Source organism: Topomyia yanbarensis, chromosome 3, assembly GCF_030247195.1.
Source record: "Topomyia yanbarensis strain Yona2022 chromosome 3, ASM3024719v1, whole genome shotgun sequence".
NCBI lineage: Eukaryota > Metazoa > Arthropoda > Insecta > Diptera > Culicidae > Topomyia > Topomyia yanbarensis.
In genome coordinates this window covers 144,947,711-144,975,525 of record NC_080672.1, presented here as the reverse complement: position 1 = coordinate 144,975,525, position 27,815 = coordinate 144,947,711, and the positions used below count along the sequence as shown (strand labels likewise).

General features: G+C 39.8%; 3 protein-coding genes across 5 annotated transcripts; 1 reads left to right on the top strand and 2 right to left on the bottom strand.

Annotated features, from left to right (window-relative positions):
• Nucleotides 1–1,848, bottom strand: LOC131692659 (uncharacterized). Its single transcript, XM_058979822.1, has 2 exons — nucleotides 1,405–1,848; nucleotides 1–1,349 (listed from the first exon to the last, which is right to left on the bottom strand). The coding sequence occupies exons 1-2, from the start codon at nucleotides 1,714–1,716 to the stop codon at nucleotides 459–461; spliced, it is 1,203 nt and encodes a 400-aa protein (XP_058835805.1). The 5' UTR covers nucleotides 1,717–1,848; the 3' UTR covers nucleotides 1–458.
• A 13,663-nt stretch (nucleotides 1,849–15,511) lies between these two features.
• On the top strand, nucleotides 15,512–18,692 carry LOC131689792 (ubiquitin carboxyl-terminal hydrolase nonstop). The gene is made up of 3 exons (XM_058975092.1): nucleotides 15,512–18,017; nucleotides 18,087–18,469; nucleotides 18,534–18,692. The coding sequence occupies exons 1-3, from the start codon at nucleotides 16,830–16,832 to the stop codon at nucleotides 18,574–18,576; spliced, it is 1,614 nt and encodes a 537-aa protein (XP_058831075.1). The 5' UTR covers nucleotides 15,512–16,829; the 3' UTR covers nucleotides 18,577–18,692.
• LOC131689793 (FGFR1 oncogene partner 2 homolog) lies at nucleotides 18,690–21,019 on the bottom strand. 3 transcript variants are annotated; one of them, XM_058975093.1, is made up of 3 exons: nucleotides 20,871–21,019; nucleotides 19,877–20,425; nucleotides 18,690–19,822 (listed from the first exon to the last, which is right to left on the bottom strand). In XM_058975093.1, exons 2-3 carry the CDS (start codon nucleotides 20,405–20,407, stop codon nucleotides 19,556–19,558), a joined length of 798 nt encoding a protein of 265 aa, XP_058831076.1. In that variant the 5' UTR covers nucleotides 20,408–20,425; nucleotides 20,871–21,019; the 3' UTR covers nucleotides 18,690–19,555. The 3 variants fall into 3 exon arrangements, with proteins under 3 accessions (XP_058831076.1, XP_058831078.1, XP_058831077.1); XM_058975095.1 differs by lacking the exon at nucleotides 20,871–21,019 and adding an exon at nucleotides 20,775–20,795; XM_058975094.1 differs by lacking the exon at nucleotides 20,871–21,019 and adding an exon at nucleotides 20,566–20,766.
• Between the last annotated feature and the right edge of the window lie 6,796 nt (nucleotides 21,020–27,815).

The window sequence follows — 27,815 nt, the reverse complement described above, 5'->3', positions numbered from 1 at the left end:
TAGTCGTCAGAGTATCCCTTCGCTTCTATCCGCCACCTGAAGCACGCGCCGTATTGCTACAAGATTCTAGGGGCTGCCAGAATCTAGTCTCCACGATACAAATTTCTAAGCATAAAAAAATGTCTGGAGCCCACCGTCTACGGACAACCTTTCAACTGTATTTATTTAAAAACCCAATTAGACATCGATTATATTTTATTTTCCAGTTTGCTAATTTTAATGGAATTCAATGTTTTGAAAAATTTAACTAAATTGTTTGTTAGAAACACCAACCGCATGGTTTATTTTAGGGGAAATTTCGTGAAAATGCAATATGATTAATACAAACTTTACACGTTCAGATGCAGAAAACACATCTTTACACAAGCTATGACCGCAACATTAAGTTTCACTATCCTAGGTATTGTATGAAATCATCACTAAAAATCGAAATGATAGTCAACCTCATCGGTGCAATATCAGGAGGTCTGCGTATGGGTAGAGCTGCTCTCGGAGCTAATCGCATTCAAAAACTCCATACTGGCAGAGGTTTGTGTTTGAATGGACGATATTCTCTCCGAATTTCGGTCTCTGTTGTCAGCCATCTCTGGTGATCCAAACCGATTTAGGTTTGTTTGCGTTTCTGTCGAAACTAGAAACTCTCCCAAGCCATCCCAGTTTGTCTGAGTCTCGATCGTAGTCAACCCGAACTCCGAAAAGATATCATCACAAGTTTGGGTGTACATATGGGAATAGAGCATTGGATCAGCGCGATCTTCATTGGGGAACATAGTGTCATAGATGAGATCGGTTTGCGTTTCACTGCAGACGGAGATGATCGAATCGGTAGCTTCGACATTATATTGCTGCTGATTTTTACAGCTGTTTTCTTCAAAGTATACCGGTTTTGCTCTGTCCAGATAATTCGTTTGGCAAAAATTGTCCACTGTTAACGTACTGGCTGAAGAAAGTTCATCAAGTTCAGGCTTAAAAGTCTGCGTTGAACATTCGTTTCTAACTCCAACCATTTCTTCGTTAAGATTTTCTGTTTGGGTCGTTTGTGACTTTTTATCCGCTAGCACTGTTGATTCAAAGATGATTTTCGAATATCCATACTGAGTTTGGTCGAATGCTGATTTCAATGCTTTGCTAGACCTAGTTTTTGAATTGACTTTGCGTTTACAGGCTTTTTCTGCAATAAGTTCGTGGTAACCATGATTCTTTCGTTTGCTATGAGTAAGCAATGCTTCCCTGCTGCCATACGAGTAGTCACAGAATTTACAGACGAACACCTGTCCGCAGTTAGTTTGATGCGCTCGCAGGAGCGATTGCGTGGCAAAAGATTTTTGACAACGACTACAAATAAAATGCTACATAGAAGAAAAAATATTTAAAAAGAATACATAAGTTAAAAATGTAGTTTACCTTCTCCGAGTGCATTTTCAAATAGTGTTGCTTCAAACTTCGAAAAGAATTGAAAAATTTAGTTCCGCTGGCTCGTACATGATAAACGCAAGCTTCCTCTGGACAGTGGAAGTGTTTCGAGGGTTCATCAATACTGTATGCCTCAACGGCATTCCTTGATGGAGGCAACTTGTGTCGACGAGAGATATGCATTTGCAAATGAGAAACATTTGTAAAATGTTCGCTGCAGTCATTAACTGGACAAAGCAATAACTTGGTCGCTAATATTTCTTCGGGTGGTAATGTTATTTTGATTATCACACCACGCTCCATTGAAAAATCAATAAAAAAGCGAGACGATTTATATCACAACCGTAATAAGCTTATTCTATGCGGTCGATAAACAAAATATCGTTAAAATCCAGTCTTTGGTTAAAATCAAGGTTTTATCATTTTTGTTTTGATTCATTCATTCTTGACAACGCAACTACCAGAGATGATTGTATAGAGAGAGATGCGCGAAGGCCGAAGACTGAAGCCAAAAGTTCAGCGGCCCTTACACGTACAGACACTTTATACACCAACTAGCGATGTGTCAAAAACTGCAGCCAAAAGGACTGTCAAAAAGTGCAGCCAAACGAGCATGAGGGTTTTGATAGGGGAAGTACCGGTCAAAAAAAATATGCTAACGAACATGATCAGGCGATTTAAATAGTTTGACGTTTAACTCAACTCGCCTGTGCTAATTGCTCCTAGGAACAAACGCAATTTGCGAATGCGTTTTAAAGGCAATTTCAATACTTAGGCGAATTTTCTGGCGGCCGAAATGGACTTGGTTGTTTTTGCGTTTTTTCAAACATGGCGGTTCATGTTTAGCTTAAGCTTAAAATAGTTTTTTTAAACGATTGGCGTGTTCTCGCTTGTATTTTGTTTGTCTAGTGCACTTCATTTAGCCATCGAATGTGGGAAATTGTGGAATCGTGTGTAAATATATCGGAACAAGTGGTGATAAGTTTTGGTGTGATTGTGGTAAGTTTTGGTGTGCAATGCCAATTTTACCATTGACTCTTCCTATAGTTTGGTGGTGATTACCTAGTGTAGTGATAAGTTTATGTGAGTAGATAATAAATCCGAAAATAGATAATATTTGTAATTTTCATATTAGGCAATTAAGGGCGATTAAATGGCGCGCGAGATGGCGCGTTCCGTGGGCGATTTATGGGCGAGTAGAGCGGCTAAAAATGACGGAGGCAAATCGCCCAAATATTGCATTTGAAATAGCCCCCTAATTGCCAGCAATTTGCAATTGAAGGGCAATTAGCGCATCCGAGTTGGCAAATAGCCCCCGTTAGCCAGCAACTTGCCCCAACACTTGACTGGGTTATGGGAGCTGCCGTGATGCCAGTTTACATTCATGGTTGCTAGTTTTTTACTGTTTTTCTCTCCGCTGGTCTGTTATATAAAGTGTCTGTACTTACACGTTCAATATTTCGACAACGTTCATTTTGACGTGCACATTTCATAAGACATTAAGTACAATAATATGCTCATGCTGAGAAAATGGAGCCTGAAAAATTACCTCGTACTTTATATTCCCATTTATGAACAGGAGCTTGATTTAAGGACCAAACAACGTAATGCCGTGTTAAATTAACCATTTTTTGCCGAATAATATTTATTATAATTTATTAAATAAAATTGTATTTTGAACGATTTTTACAGATAAATGTTTTGGTCCCTTTTGAAACATCGCACTGGTTTTGTGCCTTCTCTCATAATCCCTTTTCGGCGAGACGTTAGCTTATAGTTCATGAGGGTGAACCCTTTTGTTTACAGTAAATGATTATGTGACGTTTATTTTGATCCCGTTCACGGTGTTGGGATGTTTTTGTATCCTTTTCAAGTATAGTTTTTTTTAAAAGAAGAGAGCCCATAAAAAAATTCTGTTTTGTTTGGTGTATATGCACCGTTCATTTTTGAGGGGAAGTGAAAGGGAACATAAACAAAACAAAGTATTTTGATTATGTGCCTTTTCGATAATCTATTATTTCGCCAACAGCCAGGCTTATTTAAGGTGTGTATAAAACTTTAGTGTCCATTTGAAGTGAGTATTAACCGGAATTTTTTTTATCTTAAAATACGTTTATTTAGGCCCAAATGCTGTAGCTTAACGAGGCCGATAATTCATTTTTTTTTTATATTACATGTCACATGTTAGTGGGGGAAGGGAAAGCCGTATTTAGGGGCGGCTTGCTCCCCTCTTATGTAAGTAAAGGAAAAAGGTAGGAAGTGGGATACATATTGTGTAATTGACATCGTCGTTTGCTGATTGATCATTGTGGCGGATATGCACACTTTGTTGTAGTGTTGTAGTTTCCAGCCTGTAATCGCAGGGGCGAGGGGAGGGTCGATATTTCGGATAATTATTGGCACTCTATATCATCTGCATGTGCGGTATGTCATGATGTTCTGGATAGACGGTTATCAAGAAGAGTGTGCACCGAAGACTCGTGAAGCAATGCCATATTGTAGATACAGGGATAGGTTGGTGAGATTCTACTGTGAATGAGAGAGGGTAAAATGTATTAAACTTGGACATCAATGGTTTTCAAAAAGATATAGATAAGAAAAATATAGGGGTGGTCACGGCTTGCCAGGACGTCCCGGACTGGCACATAGGGTGATCTACCTCGGGCCCGAAGGGAATCTATTAGTTGGGACCTGGCAACACAGTACTCTGCGCACAGCCAAACAACATGCTCGATGTCGTGATAGCCGTTCTCACAAACACAATGATTATTTTCAGCAAACCCTATACGACGGAGATGCGCGTCAAACGAGTAATGGTTGGACATGATCCTTGACATCGTACGAATAAAGTCCCGGTTCACATCCAACCCCTTAAACCAAGCATTCGTTGATACCTTCGGGATAATGGAATGTAGCCACCGTCCCAGATGCCCATTGCTCCATGAGGTTTGCCAACTATCGAGCGTCCTCTGACGAGAAATACTGAAAAATTCGTTGAAGCAAATTGGTCTTTCGTAAGTGTCGCCTTCTAATGCGCCCACCTTGGCTAAAGAGTCCGCCTTCTCATTGCCCGCAATAGAACAATGTGACGGGACCCAAACCAAGGTAATCTGGTAAGATTTTTCAGATAAAGCACTCAGATATTCCCGTATTTTCCCCAGGAAATACGGTGAGTGCTTTCCAGGCTTCGCCGCACGGATGGCCTTAATGGAGCTGAGACTATCCGAAACGATGAAGTAATGGTCTGAGGGCAGGGTGTCAATGATCCCGAGAGTATACTGAATGGCAGCTAGTTCTGCGACGTAAATTGAAGCAGGATCATTGAGTTTGAATGAGGCAGCAAGATTTTCGTTGAAGATACCGAAGCCTGTGGACCCGTCGAGAATTGATCCGTCAGTGTAGAACATTTTGGCGCAGTCGACTTGATGGTATTTGTTATAGAAAATATTTGGGACCACTTGTGGGCGAATATGATCCGGAATTCCACAAATCTCTTCCTTCATGGATGTATCGAAAAATACAGTTGGATTAGAAGTATCTAAGAGATGAGCACGGTTGACGTTATATGTAGATGAATTGATGTTCTGTGCCATGTAATCGAAGTACAAGGACATGAATCGGGTCTGAGAATTAAGCTCGACAAGCCTTTCGCAATTTGCAATCACCAATGGGTTCAGAATATCGCATCGAATGAGCAATCGATATGAGAGGTTCCAGAATCGATTTTTCAGCGGAAGAACGCCCGCCAGCACTTTGAGACTCATCGTATGGGTCGAGTGCATGCAACCCAAGGCAATACGCAAGCAACGATACTGGATTCGCTCCAGTTTGATGAAGTGTATGTTCGCAGCGGAGCGAAAGCAGAAACATCCGTACTCCAACACTGATAATATCGTTGTTTAGTACAACCTGATTAGGTCTCCTGGATGGGCACCCCACCATGTTCCAGTTATTGTACGGAAAAAGTTGATCCTTTGTTGGCACTTCTGTTTCAGATACCTAATGTGACATCCCCAGGTACCTTTAGAGTCGAACCATACCCCGAGATATTTGAATGTTGAAGCCTGAGCAATAGTTTGATCCATTAATTGAAGCTGTAGTTGCGCTGGTTCACGCTTTCTAGAAAATACGACTAGCTCAGTTTTCTCCGTGGAGAACTCGATACCCAGTTGGAGAGCCCATGCAGACAAATTGTCCAAGGTATCTTGCAGTGGTCCTTGCAAGTCGACGGCTTTAGGACCTGTAATAGAGACCACACCGTCATCTGCAAGCTGCCTTAGCGTGCAGGAATTGACAAGACATTCGTCAATGTCATTCACGTAAAAATTGTAGAGGAGAGGGCTTAGACATGAGCCCTAGGGAAGGCCCATGTAGCTAAATCGTGATGTCGATAAATCGCCATGCGAGAAATGCATTTGTTTTTCAGACAACAGGTTTAGCAAAAAGTTATTTAAAATTGGCGAAAGACCATGCTGGTGCAACTTCTCATAAAGAATGTTGATCGAAACTGAATCGAAAGCCCCCTTAATATCCAAGAATACTGATGCCATCTGCTCTTTGTTAGCATATGCCATTTGAATTTCTGTTGAGAGCAACGCAAGGCAATCGTTCGTCCCTTTGCCTTTGCGGAAGCCAAATTGTGTATCTGACAGTAAGCCATTTGTTTCGACCCAATTGTCGAGCCGAAACAGGATCATTTTCTCGAACAACTTCCGGATACAGGACAGCATTGCAATCGGACGATACGAATTGTGGTTGGAGGCTGGTTTTTGGATGGCGATGACCCTCACCTGTCTCCAGTCATGTGGGACAATGTTACCCTCAAGAAACCTATTAAATAAATTCAACAAGCGTCTTTTGGCAGAGTCTGGCAGATTCTTCAATAAGTTGAATTTAATTCTATCTGGCCCCGGGGCTTTATTGTTACATGATAAGAGAGCAAGTGAGAACTCCACCATCGTAAACGGTGTTTCGTTCGCGGTATTGTAAGGCGATGCGGCGCGGTAGATTTTCTGTGCCGGGGCGGAATCCGGACAAACCTTCTTGGCGAAATCGAATATCCAACGGTTTGAATATTCCACGCTCTCGTTAGTACTGTTTCGGTTTCGCATACGTCGGGCCGTGCCCCAAAGAGTGCTCATCGATGTTTCTCTTGTTAACCCGTCGACAAACCGGCGCCAGTAACTGCGTTTCTTAGCTTTCATTAAATTTTTCATTCGCTTTTCTAATATCGCGTACACTCGATAACTAGCAACTAACCCGTCGTTCCGGAAGGTTTTATACGCGGCAGCTTTCTCCGCGTACACGTCTGAGCACTCTTTGTCCCACCACGGGTTGGGAGAACGTTTTTGGCTGTTCACGTCGGGTACTCGTTTCGTCTGAGTTTGAATCGCGCTATCGAGAATCGAGTTGGACAAAAACTTATATTCTTCCTCCGGGGGAAGTATCTGTGTTGAATCGATAGTTTTGGATATCTCAGCAGCGTAGCTCTTCCAATCAATGTTTCGTGTGAGGTCATAGGGAACATTGAATGGTGTCGATGGTCTTGAACCAGTGGTGATTGCAATTACAATTGGTAAGTGGTCACTACCGTGGGGATCAGATATTACCTTCCACTTGCAATCTAACCGTAGTGATGTCGAGCATAAAGATATGTCCAGTGCACTTGCTTGCGCAGGTGGTCTAGGAATTCGTGTCATTTCCCCTGTATTCAGAATTGTCATATTGAAGTTGTCACAAAGGTCTTGAATTATCGAAGATCGATTATCGTCGTATAGACAGCCCCACCCCGTACCGTGAGAGTTAAAGTCTCCAAGAAGCAGGCGGGGCGAGGGAAGGTGTTCAATCACGTTGGAGAATCTTCGATATCCCATCATGGCCCTAGGAGGAATGTAAATAGAAGCAATGCAAAGATCTTTGCCTTTGATTGTTGTTTGACAAGCGACAACTTCAATGCCTGGCGTCGAAGGGAGGTTGATTCGATTGAAGGAGTAGCACTTTTTGATCCCTAAAAGTACCCCCCCATATGAGTCTTCTCGATCCAAGCGGATAATGTTAAAATCGTGGAAGTTGAGGTTTATATTAGAAGTTAGCCATGTTTCACATAGGGAAAATGCATCACAATGATTGTAATTTAGCAAGTGTTTTAATGAATCAATTTTGGGGATAATACTTCTGCAGTTCCACTGTAAGACAGTGATCAGATCCCTGATTCCGTCTAATAAGTTAGCCATCGAAGGATACGATCGCTGTAAGGAGGGGCCATTGTTCAGTCAACTGTTTTAAAAATGTTCTTACTGTTGGTAGAATAGCATCCAGCAAGCTTTTCATAGGATCGGTAATGTTGAAAGCTGTGAATATCCAGTCCACAATGTCAGAAAATTTAAGGAAACCCGTTTTAGGTTGAGTTTCTGACTGTAAAATTGGAGCACTTGGGATTTTTGGTGCCCCGGGGAGTGCTGGGAACTCCTGGTTGTATCTCAATTTCCCAAAACCAGGAGGTATTATCTTCGGATTTGTACCAGCACTTCCAGTTGATGAATTATTTTTATTTTGTACCCTTGTTTGGGACAACCTAGGACCCTTACGAGGAAGTTCAGGTGAGTTTTGATTAGGTCTTTTCCTAGAGTTTCCAAGCGGAGCCAAAGAATGCCCCTCGCAAGGGTCGTTAGAGGCGTTATCGTCAGTTGGCAAGAGAGCGAATGGGTTTTCGGAGATAAGTGGAACAGCTCTTTTAAGCATTTCTGCGTAAGAGCGTCTGGAGCGATCTTTGGCGGATCGCTTCAGTTTATCCGCGCGAAGTTTGTACGTTGGGCATGTCAAAAGTGCATGCGGATTCTCCCCACAGTAAACACACTTCTCAGCGGGGCTACTGCAAGTATCATCCGCATGGCGTTCCCCACATTAACCGCACCGTTGCTTGTTGCTACAGTAGGTGGCCGTGTGACCTAGCTGCTTGCAATTGGAACAATTCATGACCCGCGGTACAAACAGGCGTACAGGTAGACGAGCTCCTCCCACTTCAACGTAGCTCGGAAGTGCAGATCCGGCGAAGGTTACGCGAAACGAGTCTGATGGATAGTAATTACCATCTTCGATGGACTTTGAGTGCAATTGCTTGCACTCCAAAATCTTAACTGATTGAAGGTTAGGGTCCTTAAAGCGGCCAGCCCCATCATTCATCAGATCATCGACAGTTAGACCCGCATCACTTACCACACCGTCGATCTCCACATCACGAGAAGGGATGTAGACGCGATACTCCAGCGTAAAGAGGCTATTGCTAACGATATCATTGGCCTGTTTCAAGTCAGTAACGACTACGCGCAGTTTATCTGACTGAACCTTTTTAATCTCGGTTACGGCCGAGTAACGTTTTGTCAGCTCCCGTGCAACAGTTATGCTGTTTAACGGTTTATTTTTGGGCCGAAAGTATACCACCCAAGGACCAGCGGATCCATCCTGGTAAACCTTGACTCGGGGGGGCTGTGAGACATTGGGGGGAAGTGGGGGAAGTGGGTCGACCATAACATTATCTGTCTCAGTATCAGATGTACGTTCTTCTTCATAATATTCCTCTTCGGAGGGTGATCCTTCTGTTTGTTCCATTTTGTTGCGGGAGCAACACGCTCTACCGCACTGTTTAACTTAAATCAAAATAAAAAATCAAAAGCAATAAAAAGAAAAAAATCGATAAGAAAAGTAAAAAACGAAACACTTCACCAGTTGGTTCCTGACGAGCTGGTAGGTGAATTGATCCTTCGTTTGTTTTATCCGTCACCCGCGTGACCTTCACACAGTAGAGCTGATATAGCTCGTCTAAACAAAGCCGTCTTTCAGGCAAGAAAAATGTTTAGTAACGCACTTCACTGCACTACTTTAACTGATATCGCAGGTAACAATTATCACTCGCGGGACTGTTTATTAGTAATGCTTTACTGCAGCCTCTGCCACAGCAAGCACCTTCGTACCACCGAAGAAACTAAACCACACCGGAGAGAACAAAAAGCACTTGTTTCCCGGTACAAAGTTGGGTTACGAATGAGATTAACCGGAATTGTTTACGTTTTGCTTATGGGCCCATTGGAAATGTTTTCGTCGATTTTTGCCAATACTAGAGAGTATTGACAAAAGTATTGTACGTGTAATGGAGAAAAGTTGTATTGACGATGTGAATTTCAAATGGGATTAAAATATTATAACAATATCGTATTGACAAAAATATTGACGTGTAAGGGCCGCTTTCCAATCGGACCCAAAACAACCGTTCCAAACGAGTAATAAAAACAAATATGGCGGATAAATGAAGTAACTCATGGAGAGTATTGAGATTAAAATAAAAAGAAACGTATGTAATTATGTTTAAGTACGAAGAGTGTAAACTTATTTAGCATGTACAGTCGTGATTCGCTATTTGGGCCACAGCCTTTGTCCAACTAATGAATTTGATTCCTTAGTTGGACCGACTGACAAATGTCAAAAACTCTCCAAAGAAGACATTAGTAGTGTAAAAGATTGATAGATAGATTTGACATGAGATTTTGGCGTTCAAATGCTTTTTAGTTGGACAATGGTCCGACTAGCGGAGGTCCAACTAAAAAGCCTAGTAAAAAGCTGTTCAGTTAAAGAGTGTCCAACCAGCGAATCACGAAATTTCATATTGAATAATTACAATCTACAAACACATGAATTGCACACGGTTGCCACTTGAATATCCATTCGAGTGTGGGAAATATAGTTTTCAAATGACATTCATGCGAACATAGTGTGAAAAACACATCAAAATCATAAGAAATACCATTGACAAAAATTTTAAAATGAATTACACGTGAATATCACTTTGTTTTGCGTAAAGATTTGATTGGCAGAAGAATTGTTGAAATCAATTGTTTTACATGTAGAAATGCACTACATGTTTTTCATACGAAAGTCATGCTTTACGACTCAATTGCATGGCAATGAACATTCAATGTATAAATATGTCGTACCCAACAAACATTAGGAGCTGAACTATAAGACTACGTGTTGATTTAAAGCAGATTAAAGGTTATGTAAGCTGAATAAAACTTTCGCTGAACTATTTAAACATTAACAGTTTATTCAGCCTATTTAAAATCCAGTATTCGCCAGTTCCAACTAGGCTGAACTATACTGCTAATAAATGTAATAGTGACAATATTAAAGTTTTTATTCAACCATCTTAATTAGACAGAATTACGAGATGAATAAACGATGCTGTTATTAATACTATTACCTTTAATCATTTAGCTGCACTACATGTCTTCAAAAGGTTGTTTCTACCTTTACATTTGCCGTTATACCACCTTTGACTTTTAGCTGAATTATGAGTTTAACAAAGGTTATTGTAACTACTACAAAAATTGGCGCGATTAGCAAATCATGAGGAATGGCAACCGACCTGGGTTCGAGTCCCAATACACACACAATATTTTTTTACTATTAAGTGAAGGATTTTTTTTTATTATTTCGGTATATTTAAATTGAGATGTTTTGTATATATTGCAGTTAAGGAGCAATAGATCAATAAATGAATAAAGAAATAAAGAAAGTTTATTAAGTTTTTCTATATCTACTGAGTTTTCACCACGGGAAATACACGATTTACAGTTTTTCAATGTACAAGCTTATCAAATCACACGCGCCCTCGTTTATGTAAATTTACCTTTTAATTCGAAACGATGTTTACTTGTGAAACATGAATATTCTCATATTGAACACAAGAGAAACTTTTTTTTCCAACGTTGCTATAAATTTTTGATACCAGCATTGTTACCATGATTTTTTTCTATCCATCCACTTGCAAACAAAGGTACAATGAAATGATTATTCACGCTGGCGAACTTAATTGATATCAATAAATAAACTATTGAATTCGAACAGCGACTTCCGCTTACCAAAAAAATCACAATGCAAAGAAAATCATTTGGCAGGGAGTGGTAAATAAATTGAGGAGATTGCCACCTTAGAATTATAAATGACTTCAATCCATCATTCAGTTACCACCACTTTCATATAACACCCATTTTTACTTATCTAAATGTTTTGTGACAACCATAAATCCTAACATTGGAAACAAAAACGACTATAATCATCATTTTTGAAATAAATTATCTAATTTAAAATTCCTGAATGTTCTAAAAATTATTAATTAAAAAAAATTGAAATAAAAAAATTATCGTAGGTTCGGATTCGAACCCAAGCCAACTAGGTTCACTCAAATCTATAGAAGGCTACTGTAGCCTTTGTACAGACTCTATTCAGCAGCCTAGACTTGTCGGTACATCGGTGAAATCTTAAGCATTCAATGTATGCAAGATTGGTGCAGACAGTAAGGTAAGTGCTTAGTATTCAACAGGTTGCTGGTTCGGATCCAGGTACGTGATATGATATCCAACAAGGTAATACAATTTTTCTCTAACTGTAGCGTAACACAAATAAAAGAATATGGCTTCCAAAGAGATTGATGGCGTGTGTAACTTGAAATAAATGTCTTTTTTAACAATTTTTCTATGATAATTCTCTCAGCTGAATAGCGGTAACGAAAAGGTTTATTGATAAAGCTGTTGTTTTCATTAGGCTGTATACGTGCTGAAGAATTGTTCTTTCATGTGTCTTAATCAGACAAGCTGAATAAATTCTCCAAATCCCGGATGTTTAAGGGTGGAATAAACGATATATGATTACACGTATACTTCCAATGTTCAGCTAGAGCTGAATAAAGCAACTGTTAAAACGTTTATAAAACCACGAAATGTTTGTTGGGTATACAGGTGCAATTTGTTTGAATTTAATTTGAAACACTATATGAAACGCTTTTTAGTGGATTTTCATGTGAAATTCAAAGGGAAATCATTTCATTTTCTTTTTAACATGAGAACACACATGAAAGTGATGATTAATTGCGTATGGTTTTATCGTGTCGATTATTTTCAGTATAGTGTTTGTTTTTATCAACACGCACAAAAAAATTTAGTAAATATAAACAAATTTTGATTTTAAATAACAATTTTCCCGTTGGATGGACTAACGAATTTTATTCGCTAGTTGGACCGACTAACAAATGTCAAAAACTCTCCAAAGGAGATGTTGTCAGTGTAAATGCATCTGTTCATATCTCAAAATATTGTCAGATTGATTATCAAAGTTAATTTGACACGAGATTTTGACGTTCAGATGCTTTTTAGTTGGACAATGGTGCAACTGGCGGAGGTCCAACTAAACAGCGGTCCAGTTAAAAAGTGTCCAACCAGCGAATCACGACTGTACTTCCGACATCATGGATTAGCACTAAACAGGAGAAAAACCGATTGTCGCTGGATGGATTTTCCAGTTTTCAACTGCAACCAGAATACCTTACCTTAACCGGCAGCGCAATTTTCTTTTGTTTTCCTCGCGAAATAATTCGTGTATACAGGTGTACACATTTTTTTTTTTCTATGTGTGCATCAGCTGTCACTTTTTTCGGACAAACAAGAAGAAATGAAGAAGAAAACAGTAGCACGTGGTCACATACTTCATTCTGATTGGTTAACGATGTAAACATTTGCTCTTTTGCGATCTCGGACGCCATACTTATTTTTACCACGTGCTTACAAGCTTCGTTTCGATTGGTCGGTTTGTTGATTATGTGCTTTGCGGTCCTGGGCCGCCATAATTAATTTCACTAGAGCTCTATGCAAATCATTTCACACACTTATTGGGGGTTTGTTTTCCTCCAGCTGTCATGTATAAAACTGTCAGCCAATTTTATCGTTTGAAATAGCTCGTCTGTAGTATTTATAATGGTGTTGAAATGCTCTATGTCGCTTTAAAACTTATTCCGGAGACGTACAATAGCGGTTGGTCAGTTTCCATCATGAAAATAATACGACCGAAAAGCTATTTTCGATTTGTTTTTCTTCACCTATGACAGGTGGAGGATAACAAATCATTGAACACACTAATACAGTTACAGATTGTCAAGTACTCTCTAGCAACAAACCAACACACTCAAACATGACGAATGTGAACACCTATACCACAGACTAACAGACATAACACTCAAAAACAAAGCTTCACCAGCTGTAACGGTCATTTGAAATTATGGCGCCACTGACATATGAACAAGCATATGGGAGATAGACCACTAGTGAAAAATTGTTCTCAAACCTGAGGGGTAACCCACCAGTAAATGAGTGATTGGGACTGTGAATAAAAGGTGGAGCTAGTGTTCTGGGAAAATTGTCGGATCGATGTTTTTTGAGGGAATTCCCTCATAGTGTTATGTCTGTTAGTCTGTGCCTATACTATAATGCATCTCGGTCGGACGTCGCACCCCTTCGTAGTAACGTCAGAATAAGTAAACAAGAAATAATTAGAACACTCTAGTTAGAGTGCGGCCAAGACGCGTTTGACGTATCCAAACGGGCAGAAATCTGACGCATTTCTATTGTGAATACGTCAAATTTAATGTTCGTTTGGATACGTCATTACCCCTTGGCCACACTCTAACCAACGTTGCTCTAACTAGAGTGCTCTAGAAATAATCAGCTGATCAGAAGGTCTGTTCCAGTACCAGGAGAAACTGGAAGTACTCCGGAGAAAATCGTTCCTGTACTCTCTTCTTCTCCTTTTTCTTCTTCAGGTAGCAAACCGGAGTAAAAAGGAGCAAAGATTTTTTGCTCCTGTTTACTCCGGAGTGACTTCCGTGTACTGGAACAAACCTAGAAACGTCTCATGGATTTCCTAATAATGCCGCGTGTTTTTTGAATAGGGCCAATAAGCATACTACCAAAATTCACTTTGAAAAGAAATTCTGGACAAACCATTAAGCGCCGATTATAAATCACAACAGCAGACAAAAGAGAAAACTTTTCTCTTTCATAAAATGTTAACATCCATTCTCGGCGAGCTACGGTTTGTCCGGAATTTTCTCTCAAAGTGAATTTTGGTGGCATGCTTATTGGCCGTTTACAAAAAAAAACACGCGAGAATTGGAACTTTCGGCTTCAGTCTTCGCACATCTCTATACTATCATCTCTGGTTTTCATCACAAAATTAATTCAAGAGTGCTGATTCAAATGGTCCTTAGTGACAAATGTAAACAAACTGAGTTATTTGCAGCACAGCATGTGATTACAACATAGCTAACGAATACCGAAAACTAGGATTCATTATACCCAGTATTTATCAAAATAACAAGCATTATATAAAAAGTCGTAAAGTTTTCATGATCATATTTTGAAATTTTGCACTTGAGACCTTTTAAAATGAAAGGACCTATGCGCGAAATATTTCAAAACCTCTGCAACTGTTCATAGGCGCCATGCAAAAACGACGCAAGATTCATTTCATTCTATGTTTTCCCACTGCACATAGGTACCTAGTAAAAACGTCCTAAGCATCAAAATAAAAGAAATTATTTTCTTCTGTTAATGCGACTTATTTTCGAAGTTGAATTTAGAAAGTATAATAAATTAAATTATAATTGGAAAGCTTAGTTAATCTAAAGTAACATGCCATTCGTTGGTTTTAACCACTTCCAGCCAATGGTTTGTTAATATAAACTAAAGTTTCGCGCAATTTTTTTTCTGCAAGGCTTCTGTTAAATCCAGTGCAACTATTTACCATAGTAATGAAGAACATTCGTATTCCGGTGCTCATTTTCTCGAAAACTTTGAAGATATTCAATATCCGTCGTAAGAGCTACCTTTGCTGAAAAAAGCCTTATGTGCAGCGTCGTATGATTCTTAGGCCCGAAAAAAAGACCTATGTGAAAGGTCCTATAATTTTCAAAAGGACGCATCATTTTAAAGCACTTAAAAACTACATTAGCACTAAATATTTCATGTTTTTAGTATTATTTACCTAAAGAGCATAGTCCATAGACTATATTGGCATAATTGTTTCATCAAAACGCATATTTGTTCTCTAATAAGGATTTGTTTTAGGTCCATGAAACTTCAGCATCGTTTTTCTCAGTTCGAGCTCAATGTCACTTAGGACCTTTTGAATAAGTACTCTTGAATTATTAACGGCGTTATTTCTTTTTCAACGGGAATAGAAAAGCTCATGCAAAGAGCTAGGATAGGATCCGCCAGCTGGCTTCTTCTTATATTTTACTAATCCCTGTTGAAAACGACATACCCCCACTCGACCAATGTTGCCAAAATATTTGTTTTGTTTCGGTCGTATATTTGTTCTGATTAAAATATTCTATATTATGTACCAATTTCATGGAAAAATCAAAGATTTAGTCTTTATATCCGCATTTAAACGATCATAACGTTTTTTCCATCGGAATACAGCAAAACAAAATAATATATATTCGTTGTTGGACATTACGAAAAATATCTTCACGCCTCTTCATTTTTGTAAGTTGCTTTCTGAGTCAAGCAACCTCTGTCACAAGAATAATTTTCTCTGTTCGGATTTATATTAAATATTCTAAAACTACTTTTCTGCAAGGTTTAATTTTTGTTTTGGAGGAATGTATAGGTTTTTACATGTGATTGTTTCGGAGAAAACAGCAGTAGAAAATACACTCTCCTATTTACACCGATGATCGATTCAGTTGAAAACTGTAAAATTCAACTGTATCGATAATACCAAAGGAAGAACAAGAAGCGACTTCCGGGATAACTTTCTCCCTGTTTGCTCAGTACTTCCAATTTACTCGGTACTGGAACAAAGACAATTTTTACATGATGTTCAAAATATTTTCATACTTACGCTACACAGCCTGTTGATTTCGAAAAGAGGCATTTCCGCATTACTCCGCACACAGAACAGAATCCACGATAACCGCGCTACCGGATCTCTCGGGAATTTCAGTTCTGGATAATATGTTTGATTTCGTCTGCCAAATAATGCCTGCACTTCATAATTACAGACGGATGTTATAGAAAGAAAGCGGTATCTCGAGAAAACAAAAAAATCAACACGGTTAACAATCGTCGTTTTATGTTTGATATCACAATATGACAACACTTCCAAGCAGCCCTTTGGTACTTTTAGTTTCCAAGCCGAAGGTTTGCCTATGTCACTTTCGTCCAATCACGAGCTGGTTCAGAATTGGTTCAAAAACAGAAGACAGAGCTGGCGGATCCTATCCTAGGCAAAGAGAAAGAAAATCACGTTGACGGATGGAGTTATGTTGTTGTGATTGTTGTATTTTTATTGGATTGCGGCTTTCGGCATTCCTGACTTGGTCGGATTTTTGTTTTATTTTACTAATCGCAGTTTCAGTCTAGTTTTGATGTCTGCATATGAAATTTGACGGTTTTGTTGGATATGTACAACGTGACTGATATAGTACCGGTATGAGATTGTTTTAATATTTCATGATAGTACACCAGTATTTGTGGCTAAAGACATCAGTCTGTATGAATTAAAACAATATTGGCGAACGTCGCGATATGTCGGATCACGGATGTTCTCATTTTGCAGCTTTTGTGAAAGAGTTTGGATTGGAATCATTCAGCGTTGTGCACGCCTATTTCAGCGTATGCATCAATAAAGAAGCTCGACGCCGAAAGGCCCTGTCTTGTTTGTGTTATAAGTGCGGTAGTTCCGGACCGCAATTATATTCGTGCCTGCACTGCATTTTTTTCGGTTGCAAGGGAATCCACATTAACGAGCACTGCAAGCAAACTAAACACTACATCGTACTGGAACTATGCTACGGAATGATCTACTGCTATCAGTGCAAAGATTTTATCTACGACAGCGAATGTCAGACAATAGCTGAGAAACACATCAAGAAGGAAGCGAAAAGCTTAAACAAGAGTTTATCTTGGCGTCCTTGGTCGCCATCAAAACTAGAGATTGATTTGCTGCTGAAGAATCCAAAACGGCGGCATGTGACTGCTTTCACCAGTATTGGACTACGGGGACTGCTGAATCTAGGCTCGACATGTTTTATGAATTGCATTGTACAGGCTTTGATTCACACTCCGCTATTGAGAGACTATTTCCTATCTGAAAGACACGAGTGCCCCGCAAAGACGTCGGCTAAGTGTTTAGTTTGTGAAGTATCTCGCCTATTCCAGGAGTTCTATTCCGGAGCTAGAGGACCACTTTCACTGCATAGACTGCTTCATTTGATTTGGAACCATGCGCGTCATCTTGCAGGTTACGAACAGCAAGATGCGCACGAGTTTTTCATTGCTACACTGGATGTGTTGCATCGTCACTGTAAAATTTCGATGAACGAAATGGCAGCGGAGAAGTCTAAGCACTCACAGCAACATCAACAACACGACACCAATCCAACTCAGTGTAACTGTATTATCGATCAAATCTTTACTGGAGGTCTTCAGAGTGATGTTGTCTGCCAGGCATGCAATGGCGTATCCACTACTATTGATCCCTTCTGGGATATTTCACTTGATTTGGGTGAAGCTCAGAATCAAGGCTACGGCGGACCACCGAAATCTTTGATTGACTGTTTGGAACGTTTCACGCGAGCTGAACATCTAGGGTCGAGTGCCAAAATCAAATGCTCCAGTTGTAAGAGCTACCAGGAATCAACTAAACAACTCTCAATGCGAACACTGCCGATTGTAGCCAGCTTCCATTTGAAGCGGTTCGAGCATTCTAGTCTGGTACGTCACATCTGGTGTTTCATGTTATTGTTTAAAACTCAGCTTAATATACGGTAATTTATTTTTCAGATAGACAAAAAGATCTCCACATTCATCTCATTCCCATCGGAGTTGGATATGACCCCATTCATGTCCAAAAAGAAGCCTGAACAACCTCATTCGTCGTCATCGTCAACAACCGCATCCCCTCCGAAATCGTCGAAGAACTCAACGGATCGGAAACATGTCAGTAGCGGAAGCAGTGGTGGTCAGATCAATGACGAAAGTTTTGCCGGTCCATCACACGATACGGGTGATTTCCGCTATTCACTGTACGCTGTTATCAACCACGTGGGAACACTAGACGCTGGTCACTACACGGCATATGTTCGACACCAGAAAGACATTTGGGTCAAGTGCGATGATCACATCATTACTACTGCCACTTTAAAGCAGGTTCTGGATAGTGAAGGGTAATGTTATCTTGTGCTACATCGAATCATTACTTTAACGTTTTCTTTCTTTTGACAATTTCAGCTATTTATTATTTTATCACAAGAAAATTTTGGAATACGAATAATCGATAAAAAGACATTAAATCAGCTAACATCGAGTTCCGTGGTCGTTGAGACCTAAAACGCTAAAGAGGAGTGTGATTCTGTATTAGTTTTGATTCGAAAATATACTTTGACAATTAACCACACAAGCTGCTATTTAGTACACTATACCGATGAAGTCGGTGTTACACTCATTAGGTGTAATAATTTCCCTTGTGTAGCATTATGTACAAGTGGAAACGCTTTGAGAATCTTAACTTAAAACTAAATCGCTATTAATCACATAGTCCTTCTTAAAAAGTGATTTTGATGGCAAGAGAAACGTATGCGTATTGCGAGTTTTAAATAATGAGCAGTTTTGCTATAGTTGTGTCAATATTTGTTTATTTTGTTAATTAGTGATTAAACACGAAACAGACCAATGGACAAAAGCTTAACAATCGAGCTGCTTAACGGTTTATTTGCTTCTTGTGTATCGTTTTTGATCTATGCTTTTACTCCATCGATAAAGTATTTACCAGTGAACAAGTATGCACATATCGTATGTGGTCGAATCTTTTTTATTGATGGAATCAGCACGAATACTTACCAGCTGGCAGAACTTTACTTAGAGCGCCATTAAGACCATTCCTCATTCCTATGATTGCGGCAATTGCGTGTGAACTAATTTTGGAACGTGCAAATTATAGAGTGCTGCATTTCTATACGTGCGGCAGTATGTATCTATTTATGAAAATATACTGGCAATTTTCTTTTATAGTAGTAAAGCATATTCATACGATACTGATAATGCAGCCAATAACTAATTGGTCGAGTATTTGAACATGTGAAAATAGATGACAAAATTAATCAATTTGATGTTGCCAATCACGAAATCCTGTGATTTACTGACTATTCGAGCTGATTAAAACAGGAAATTACAAGGGATTATTTGACATGCTTTTACAGTATAGCTGACTGGCAGCAAAACAAAACAGACATTTCATTTTCGTCCGAATCGCGTCACGATAGAGATGACGTCGTGTTGGTACTACTGGTATTAGCAACCGGGGGAGAAGCTGCGCTAGCTGATGGTGCCGAAGTGGTCATTGCGGATTTGAAGATGAATGGATTGACCTTAATCGTACCGGTGTGAGAACCGGAACCCGGGACGGTAACAGCGAAATCGTCTAACAAGTGATTGTCAGTTTGTGTAGATTTTTCATCGACGAGGATCCTTTGACCATTGGAACCGTATTTCTGTGAGATCTCTAGCAGCTCGCGAAGTCCCTGTAAACATAAGTTTATTCAATTTATTTTATTGTTATAACGGTAATTATTCACCTTATTTTCCGTAATAAGCTTACTGAGACACTCCTGTTCCTGGTTGAACTTTTCCTCGTCAATCTGCGATGCCCGCTGCATGACAGCCGCCATTTCTTGGATCTTATTAGTTTGCTGCCGGATAAGTTCATCCTTCCGTTCAGAGAACTGCTGATGCTTGTTGAATGCTTCAACAAAATTTACCTTCGTGTTCAAAATCTTACTTTGCGTGTGTTCTCTATATTTGGACATGATATGCTCCAGAGCATGCTGATGATCTTCTAGGGCCGCTTTGAGTAGTCGGTTTTCTTGCTGGATTTCACGGATTTGAGGATTCTCCTGATGAATAATAGTAATTAACTGATTATTCGACCTTTCTCTTGCTAGCTTATTCAAAATGTCAATGTCGTCTTGAAACTGTCGCATTGATTCCATCTGCTTGTTGACCGATTCGGTCTCTAAAAGCAGCGAGTCACCAAGCGCTTCGCGGTCTTTGAGCCGATTGGCAACTCGCTTAGCATCCAAAATAATCTGCTCAAATGTGACGGACATTGTGTGTATTTCGCAGTTCTGAAACGAAATGATTAAATAATTAAAATATTAGCAAATGGATCATCCAGCTGCTGCAACTCATGTCCACTATCTTTAATAACAACAGTACGAATATTTCGCTTTCGACAAGCAATAATGAAGTACAAATGTAGGTATACGTTTTTGAGTTTGCAAAGAGAAATGCTGCTTATGCCTATCCGTTGATTCTCATCAAACGCCAGCAAAAATTCTCGATGGGTTATTTTTTTCTCGAAATTATCTGGAGCGACCTCAGAAGAAAATAATATGACAATATTTCCTAAGGTAACGATTTTTGCATGTTTTAGAACATACAATTTTTAATCGTTTTGTCATTTGACTGATTTACTTGATAACGAAAAATATGTTAAAAACCCTTGCAATCAGAAACTTTCAATGAAATGCTCGCGATTTTTATATTTATCAATGAAATATCAATATTTACCTTATATACTCAGCAGCAGCTGCAAGGATTTTCTTTTTTTTTTTGACAGCTGTCCCGCTCTGGTACGCAGACAATGGTTATATATAGCAGAGCACTCTAGTTAGAGTGTGGCCAAGAGGCCATGACGTATCCAAACGAACATGGAATTTGGCGTATACACAATAGAAATACGTCAAATTTCATGTTCGTTTGGATACGTCATGGCCTCTTGGCCGCACTCTAACTAGAGTGCTCTAATACCCAGTAAAGTTCAGCCGGAAATGAACTGGAATTCTGGCTGGTTTCAGTTCGTATTCCGGCTCCAGTGCAACAACCGATTCTAACTAGAATCGGTTGTGTCACTGGAGCCGGAATACGAACTGGAACCAGCCAGAATTCCGGTTCATTTCCGACTGAGCTTAACTGGGTATATAGGTGTGGCAGAACACACGGTTTGCTAGTGTTGGCAACCAAAAATATGTAAACAATCCATCCCACTGAGAAGTCCAAAAAATTGTTTCAAAATCGTTCAACACGGGTCCAACGATGGACGTTCGTTGAACGGTTATTTGGACGTTGTCCAAATTGGTCCAACGAACGTCCTTCATTGGACAATTTTGAAACCAACCGTTCTTAGAGGGATGAAGCACAACCAGGGTGGCCAGATAGAATTCTTTAATATCGGTAGCGTCAAAGAGAATAGTGAAAGAGACGTAGAGTGAAAATCAGTCAAAACGGCAACACTCCCTTTACGATGATTTCAACACTAGAATTTGGCAACCGTTTCCAAAGGCAGCACTTTAAATGACTCCTATTATATTTTGAAAACAAACCTTTTGTCGATTGTTGGATTTGTTTATCAAACGATGTGCATTTCGAAACAAAGAGATGAAATAATTCTAAAACTTGTTTTTACTCATACTTAGACTCTAGAATGCACCTTACAATCACGATTGCACTAAATTCTGACGAAAATTCAAATTTTTTTTTGATAGATTTACAATACTTATCTCCTCCAACTCAGGCATGAGTAATGTTTATTTACATTGCACGATTGGTCTGCTCAATAAGGTATTTTTGGCTTCACACTATTCGTCTCTTTTCCTATTCTCTTTGGGTAGCGTCACTAAAAGTTTATCGGTAGTTATCGGTAGGCCAGGTTGTTGTTCCAAAAACGTAGTATTGACATAGAATTGTAAAATACTGACAACACAAATCTTAGACCAAATCCAAGCCAAAAAATTAATGTTGAGTAGGATGTGTCCAAAATCAATAAAAGTCGGTAGTTTTCGGTAGGAATAACAAAATATCGGTAGTTTTGCCTTGGTCGTCTGTGAATTGGTAGGGAAGACCAAAATCGGTAGGACTACCGATAAATCGGTAGGACTACCGATAAATCGGTAGGTCTGGCAACCCTGAGCACAACAAGTCGACGACATACCCACCCTCTAAGAACGGTTGGTTTCAAAATCGTCCAATCAAGGACGTTCGTTGGACCAATTTGGACAACGTCCAAATAACCGTTCAACGAACGTCCATTGTTGGACCCGTGTTGAACGTTTTTGAAACATTTTTTTGGACGTCTCAGTGGGCAGTTAAACTCATTCCGGAACCGGTTCGGATTTCTTAATGGAGTCATTATGGATTCCAAATCAAATGCAACAACCGATTCCGACTCAGAATCGGTTGTTGCATTTGATTTGGAATCCATACTGACTCCATTCAGGATTCCAAATCAAATTCCGAATGGTTTGACCGGGATAGCGGTCACATTTATACTGTGATCACTCACACCACTCATGCAAGATTCATCTTACGAATACCAAAGTACCATCTTAGCCAGACCTGTATATACGACATTGGTACGCAGAGTGTTAGTATGTAATAAGAGTGACGACAAGTCGACAACTGAGTTCCACAAGATGACGACACGAATGAACTCATTATGAATGAAGTTCATGTTTGACAATTCTCGGTGGTTTGTTTACTTCGTCAGTTGCGTGAGTACGAGTGCAACGGGTGCTCATCTGTTGCATTCGCACGCACGTAACTTCCATGTAAACAAACCACCGAGAATTGTCCAACGAAGTTCATCCGGTTCATTTTGTTGGGTTATGTCCTGGGACGGGACGTACAAAGTGAAAAAAAGCAACTGTCACCGCGAACCGGCAATGGCCTGTCATTGCGAACCGGACATTTCTTGACGATTTTCATTTTCTTGAAATAGTGTCTGGGTAGTATCGTCATATCCTTGCTATATACAGGGTGTTTTTGGAAAATATATTTTACATGCTGCTTAGATGTAACAGAAATAAATATGCAAAATGTAACGACGGCACGTGCAATTTAATTAATCTACTTAACAGTTACCCTAATAAACGTCTTATGATCCAAGAGCCTAACGACCTGTTCAGGATATAATCCAAGCGATATGTGGAATCGTTGGATTATATGGGTTAAAGGTCGTGTATAATTTTTTTTTATCAGGGTATGGTTAAGCCACAGAGAACAGATATCCACGATCGAACAAAGATATTTAAAAAACGTGTGTAAACATTTGAATCAAAATACAATAAACACTAGCGCCGCCACACCAACCTATCCCAACTATCCGTCAAATCCATTCCGGAACTGGTTCGAAATCCTGAATGGGTTCAGTGTGGAATCTTGCTCAAAGAAAACAACCGATTCCGACTCTATCGGTTGATGCATTTGAGCTGGAATTCATGCTGGAAGCCTGAACCGGTTCCGGACTAGTTTGACTGGGTAGAGGAATAACTGCTGTCAATTCTGTCGCACTCAGCCACAAAAAAACATGACGACTGTAGCGCACCTGGTTTAGATATCCAAACTACCTTCGAAACCGTTAGAGATTTTACACAAGTTGAATGCTGAAGATGGACGTCTGTTCTCTGTGCCTAAGTGTTGAAATTGCCTCTAAATCGCGTTCGCAAATTGCATTTGTTCCTAGGGGCAGATCACTTGCGATGCATTTTTAAAAATCAGCGAAATTAAATGCATTTATTTCCATCAAAATAGAAATTCATAATGTATTTTGCGTCGCGTGCAATGTTTTTGCGTTGCGTGCAATGTTGTTTGCGTTGCGTGTAAGACGTCAAAACCCTACAGAAAAACTAGCCCTGCATTTAACAAAACGTCGAACAAAGTGGATCAGCGTAGGACATTTGTTAAACAAACTTTTTTTTGCCATATTCATTTCAAAAAAAAGATGGCGATTTTTTAAGAGCACACGTGTTGTTAAAAGCTCCGTCAAATCTAGCTTTTTACACGCTACAAAAACTATTATTCGTACGAATTATCAATCAGACGCGACAAGTGATAGTGAAAGTTCATTAATATAAAACAATACTCAGATAAATAACACAATATTAAAAAATCAGAGAAAAAATCAATTACATAACCTTACATAACCTTAAAAATAAGTTCTTATGTTAAACTACTATAACTTATATTAAACTACGATAAGTGACATAGGATAATGAGCAAGCAAACACAGATCTTGACACGGAATCGATACCCGAAAAATTCTCAATCAACAGTAGCAAACACAGCGACAGGAAAACCTAATCTTGGAACGAATCAACCCTCGAAAAAAAGCTCATCCCAACCGACCATACAATCGAAGACAACAGCGATTGATAACCGTACAGAACCACCGCAATCCTCTGCAGTAGTTTTCTTAGAGCCGGCCGATTTAGAAACTAAAAGCTTCAAACACCCGGTAGAGTTTGCACGGATCCTGACAAATAAGGGAGTGAAAGGCTTCACAGATATCACCAAAACAGAAAGATACAGATTCAAGATATTATTCAGCTCCGCGAAAAAAGCCAGCAAGATAGCCAAAGTCAAATTGGAAGAAGAGGGACTGCAGACCTTCTCCCCAAATATCTCCAGGAACACGGTATGCTTGGCGAAAGGGATTCCCAAAGAATTCGGTGAAGACGAGCTTCGAGACAACCTACAATCACCAACTTACGAAATACTGACAGTAGAAAGAGTTAAGAGAAAAGGAAAAAGACCAGACGAACTGATCGAAACAGAAAACATTAAAATAACTTTTAGAGGTACAAATATCCCGCAACACACAATACTATACGGGGTTCGATTCCCGGTAGAACTATATATTTTCCCTATTAAACAATGCAATAACTGTTGGTTGTACGGTCATAAAGCCAGCAATTGCCGGAAGAGCACCAAATGTAACAACTGCGGCCGCGCCCACCCAGAAGGTCAAACGTACAATAGATGCACTGACAGAATAAAGTGCACGAACTGTGGTGGTGAGCACCCTTCCAACGATAAGGATTGCCCCGAAAGAAATCGACAACGCAAAATCAACGAGTACAGGCAAAGAAATAAGACGACATTCACAGACGCTACGGAAAAATACCCGAAACTCTTCAACCGGTTCCAACTACTAGACTCGTTGGACGAGTTTCCCAATCTAGAGGTTCCAGAATCCCCGCCACTTGACAAGAGGCAGTCTCGGAGAAACCAAAACAAGAGCACGGAACGAGAGAAACACAGTAAGAACTCTCATCTGAACTACGAACAAAAACAGGATTATAGGACAACCAAAACGGAACATAGCACAACACCCGCGAACCCTCACAGGACATCGTATCTAGAGCGAATTTTAGCAAGTCTGGAGAGCCTGACCCGAAACCTAAGCACGATTGGGAAAATAATCAAACTTCAACACGGTATAGCAGAAGAGCTTCGGCAACAAAACGAAGATTTATCCCTCGAAGGACTAGTCATCAAAATAAGTACAGTCCTCAGCGAAATTATAGCGGATTTTGGAGAAAAAGCCATTTCAGAAACAACAGACAACGAGAATAGCAGAAACATCGATGATGTATAAACGAATCAAACTAATGCAGATCAATATTCAGTCCATAAGACCAACAGAGAAAAGAGAAGAACTAACATTTTACCTCAACTCCGAGGACATTAAAATAGCATGTCTTCAAGAAATTTGGCTAAAGGAAAAGGAAGCCATCAATATCAAAGGCTACAAACTCATTAGCAAGAGAAGACCCGAGGGATACGGAGGCGTAGCGATACTGATAAAAGAGGAGTTAGACTTCGAGGAAATCACTATAAGACCACTATACCCCATCGAGTTAGTCGGCATCAGAATTCTAAATCTAAAGGAGCCACTACTGGTGATCTCCATTTATATCCCACCAGACGCCAATCTCACCAGACAAGCAGAAACAAAACTAATCGAACTTTTTGATATCATAGAAAAATTTTCAGAAGACCTCATTGTAGCGGGCGACTTTAACGCGCACCATCCGATGTGGGATTACACCAGAAAATCGTGCACAAAAAGTAAAGCCATAGCCAACGCGCTAGCCGAAACTAGCCTAATAGTCATGAACGATGGAACAAAGACCACGGTACCACGTATTGACAGCAACGCATCAGCCATAGACTTAACCCTCGCTTCAAGCAATATAGCCAGCAAATCGATTTGGGAAGTAGTAGAACACTCATTCGGAGGCTCACACTGGACGATCAGCATGGAGGTGCAATTAGACATGCCTACAGCAACAGTAACCACAAAAAAGGTAAATGCAATGAAAGCTACCAGAGAAATCAACCAGATTAACCCCCAATTCATATACGATGTACAAGAATTGCAAAACATTTTCGAGGAAGCCATTGAAAACAACAGCTATGTGGTCAAAAACAAAAAGGCAAACTTCTTGAAACGCTGGTGGAACGATGAAATCCAGAAGGCTTACGACCACAAACGAATACGCATGAGAGCACACAACAGAGAGAAAAGTTTAACAAGTCAACTGCTTTATCGAAAAGCCGACGCAGTACTGAAAAAGTTGATAAGATCAGAGAAACGGAAATACGTACATGAACTCCGAGCGAAAATTGATAAAGACACCCCACCGCAACAAATATGGAACATTATTAGAGGAATAGACAGCTCTCTAACAGGCCAAAAGAAAACATCCCAGCATGTGGTATCGAATGAAATCGCCAAAGGATTCCTCAAAACAACTTACGGCGATCATAACAACAGGAAACCCAGGGATTGGTCAGGCAGATGAGCCGTCGAAAACAGGTATGACGCACCCATATCTACCGAAGAATTTAATAACATCATCTTCAAAAGGAAAGACCATTCGGCACCAGGTATAGACCACATTTCCTTTCGTATGCTGAAAAACATAAGAACGGATATCCTAATGGAGATCTACGCAAAACTAAACACGGCATGGATAAACAAGAATATCTTAGACAGATGGAAAGAAGTGAAAATCATTCTGATTCAAAAGCCGAATTACCCATTTGCGGCTATCGAAGGCAAAAGAGGGATAGCACTCCTGAATGTATTTTTGAAATCAATTAATGGAGTGATCAAAGATCGCCTCAACAAATTTGTAGAAGAAAACAACATACTCCCGGAACTCTCCTTTGGTTTTCGAAAAAACCATTCAGCAATCGGTTGCGTAAATTATGTGGTAAACCTGGTAAAGGAAGCGAAGAAGGAAAAAAAAGAATGCATAGCCATCTTCATCGACATCAGCAAGGCCTTCGACACAGTGGATAGTGGAAAAACTTATGCAGATTATGACCGAAAAAGAAATACCTGAAGGTATAGCTCACTGGATTCACGAATACCTACGAAATAGAAAAATGACAATCCAAACTCCGAAAGGGACTGTCTCGAGAGTGGTGAACCAAGGCCTACCGCAAGGATGCCTCCTTTCACCGGTACTTTTTAATATTTACACAGCGAACATACACAGACACAATATTGACGAAGCATACCTAACACAATTCGCCGACGACTTCACGGTGGTGGTCACAGGCGAAGGATTTGAAGCGCAGAACAAAGCTAATCGGGTTATGGAATACCTACACACAGAACTTGAGAAGCTCAACCTGATTATCAATCCACACAAATGCGCTGCAATC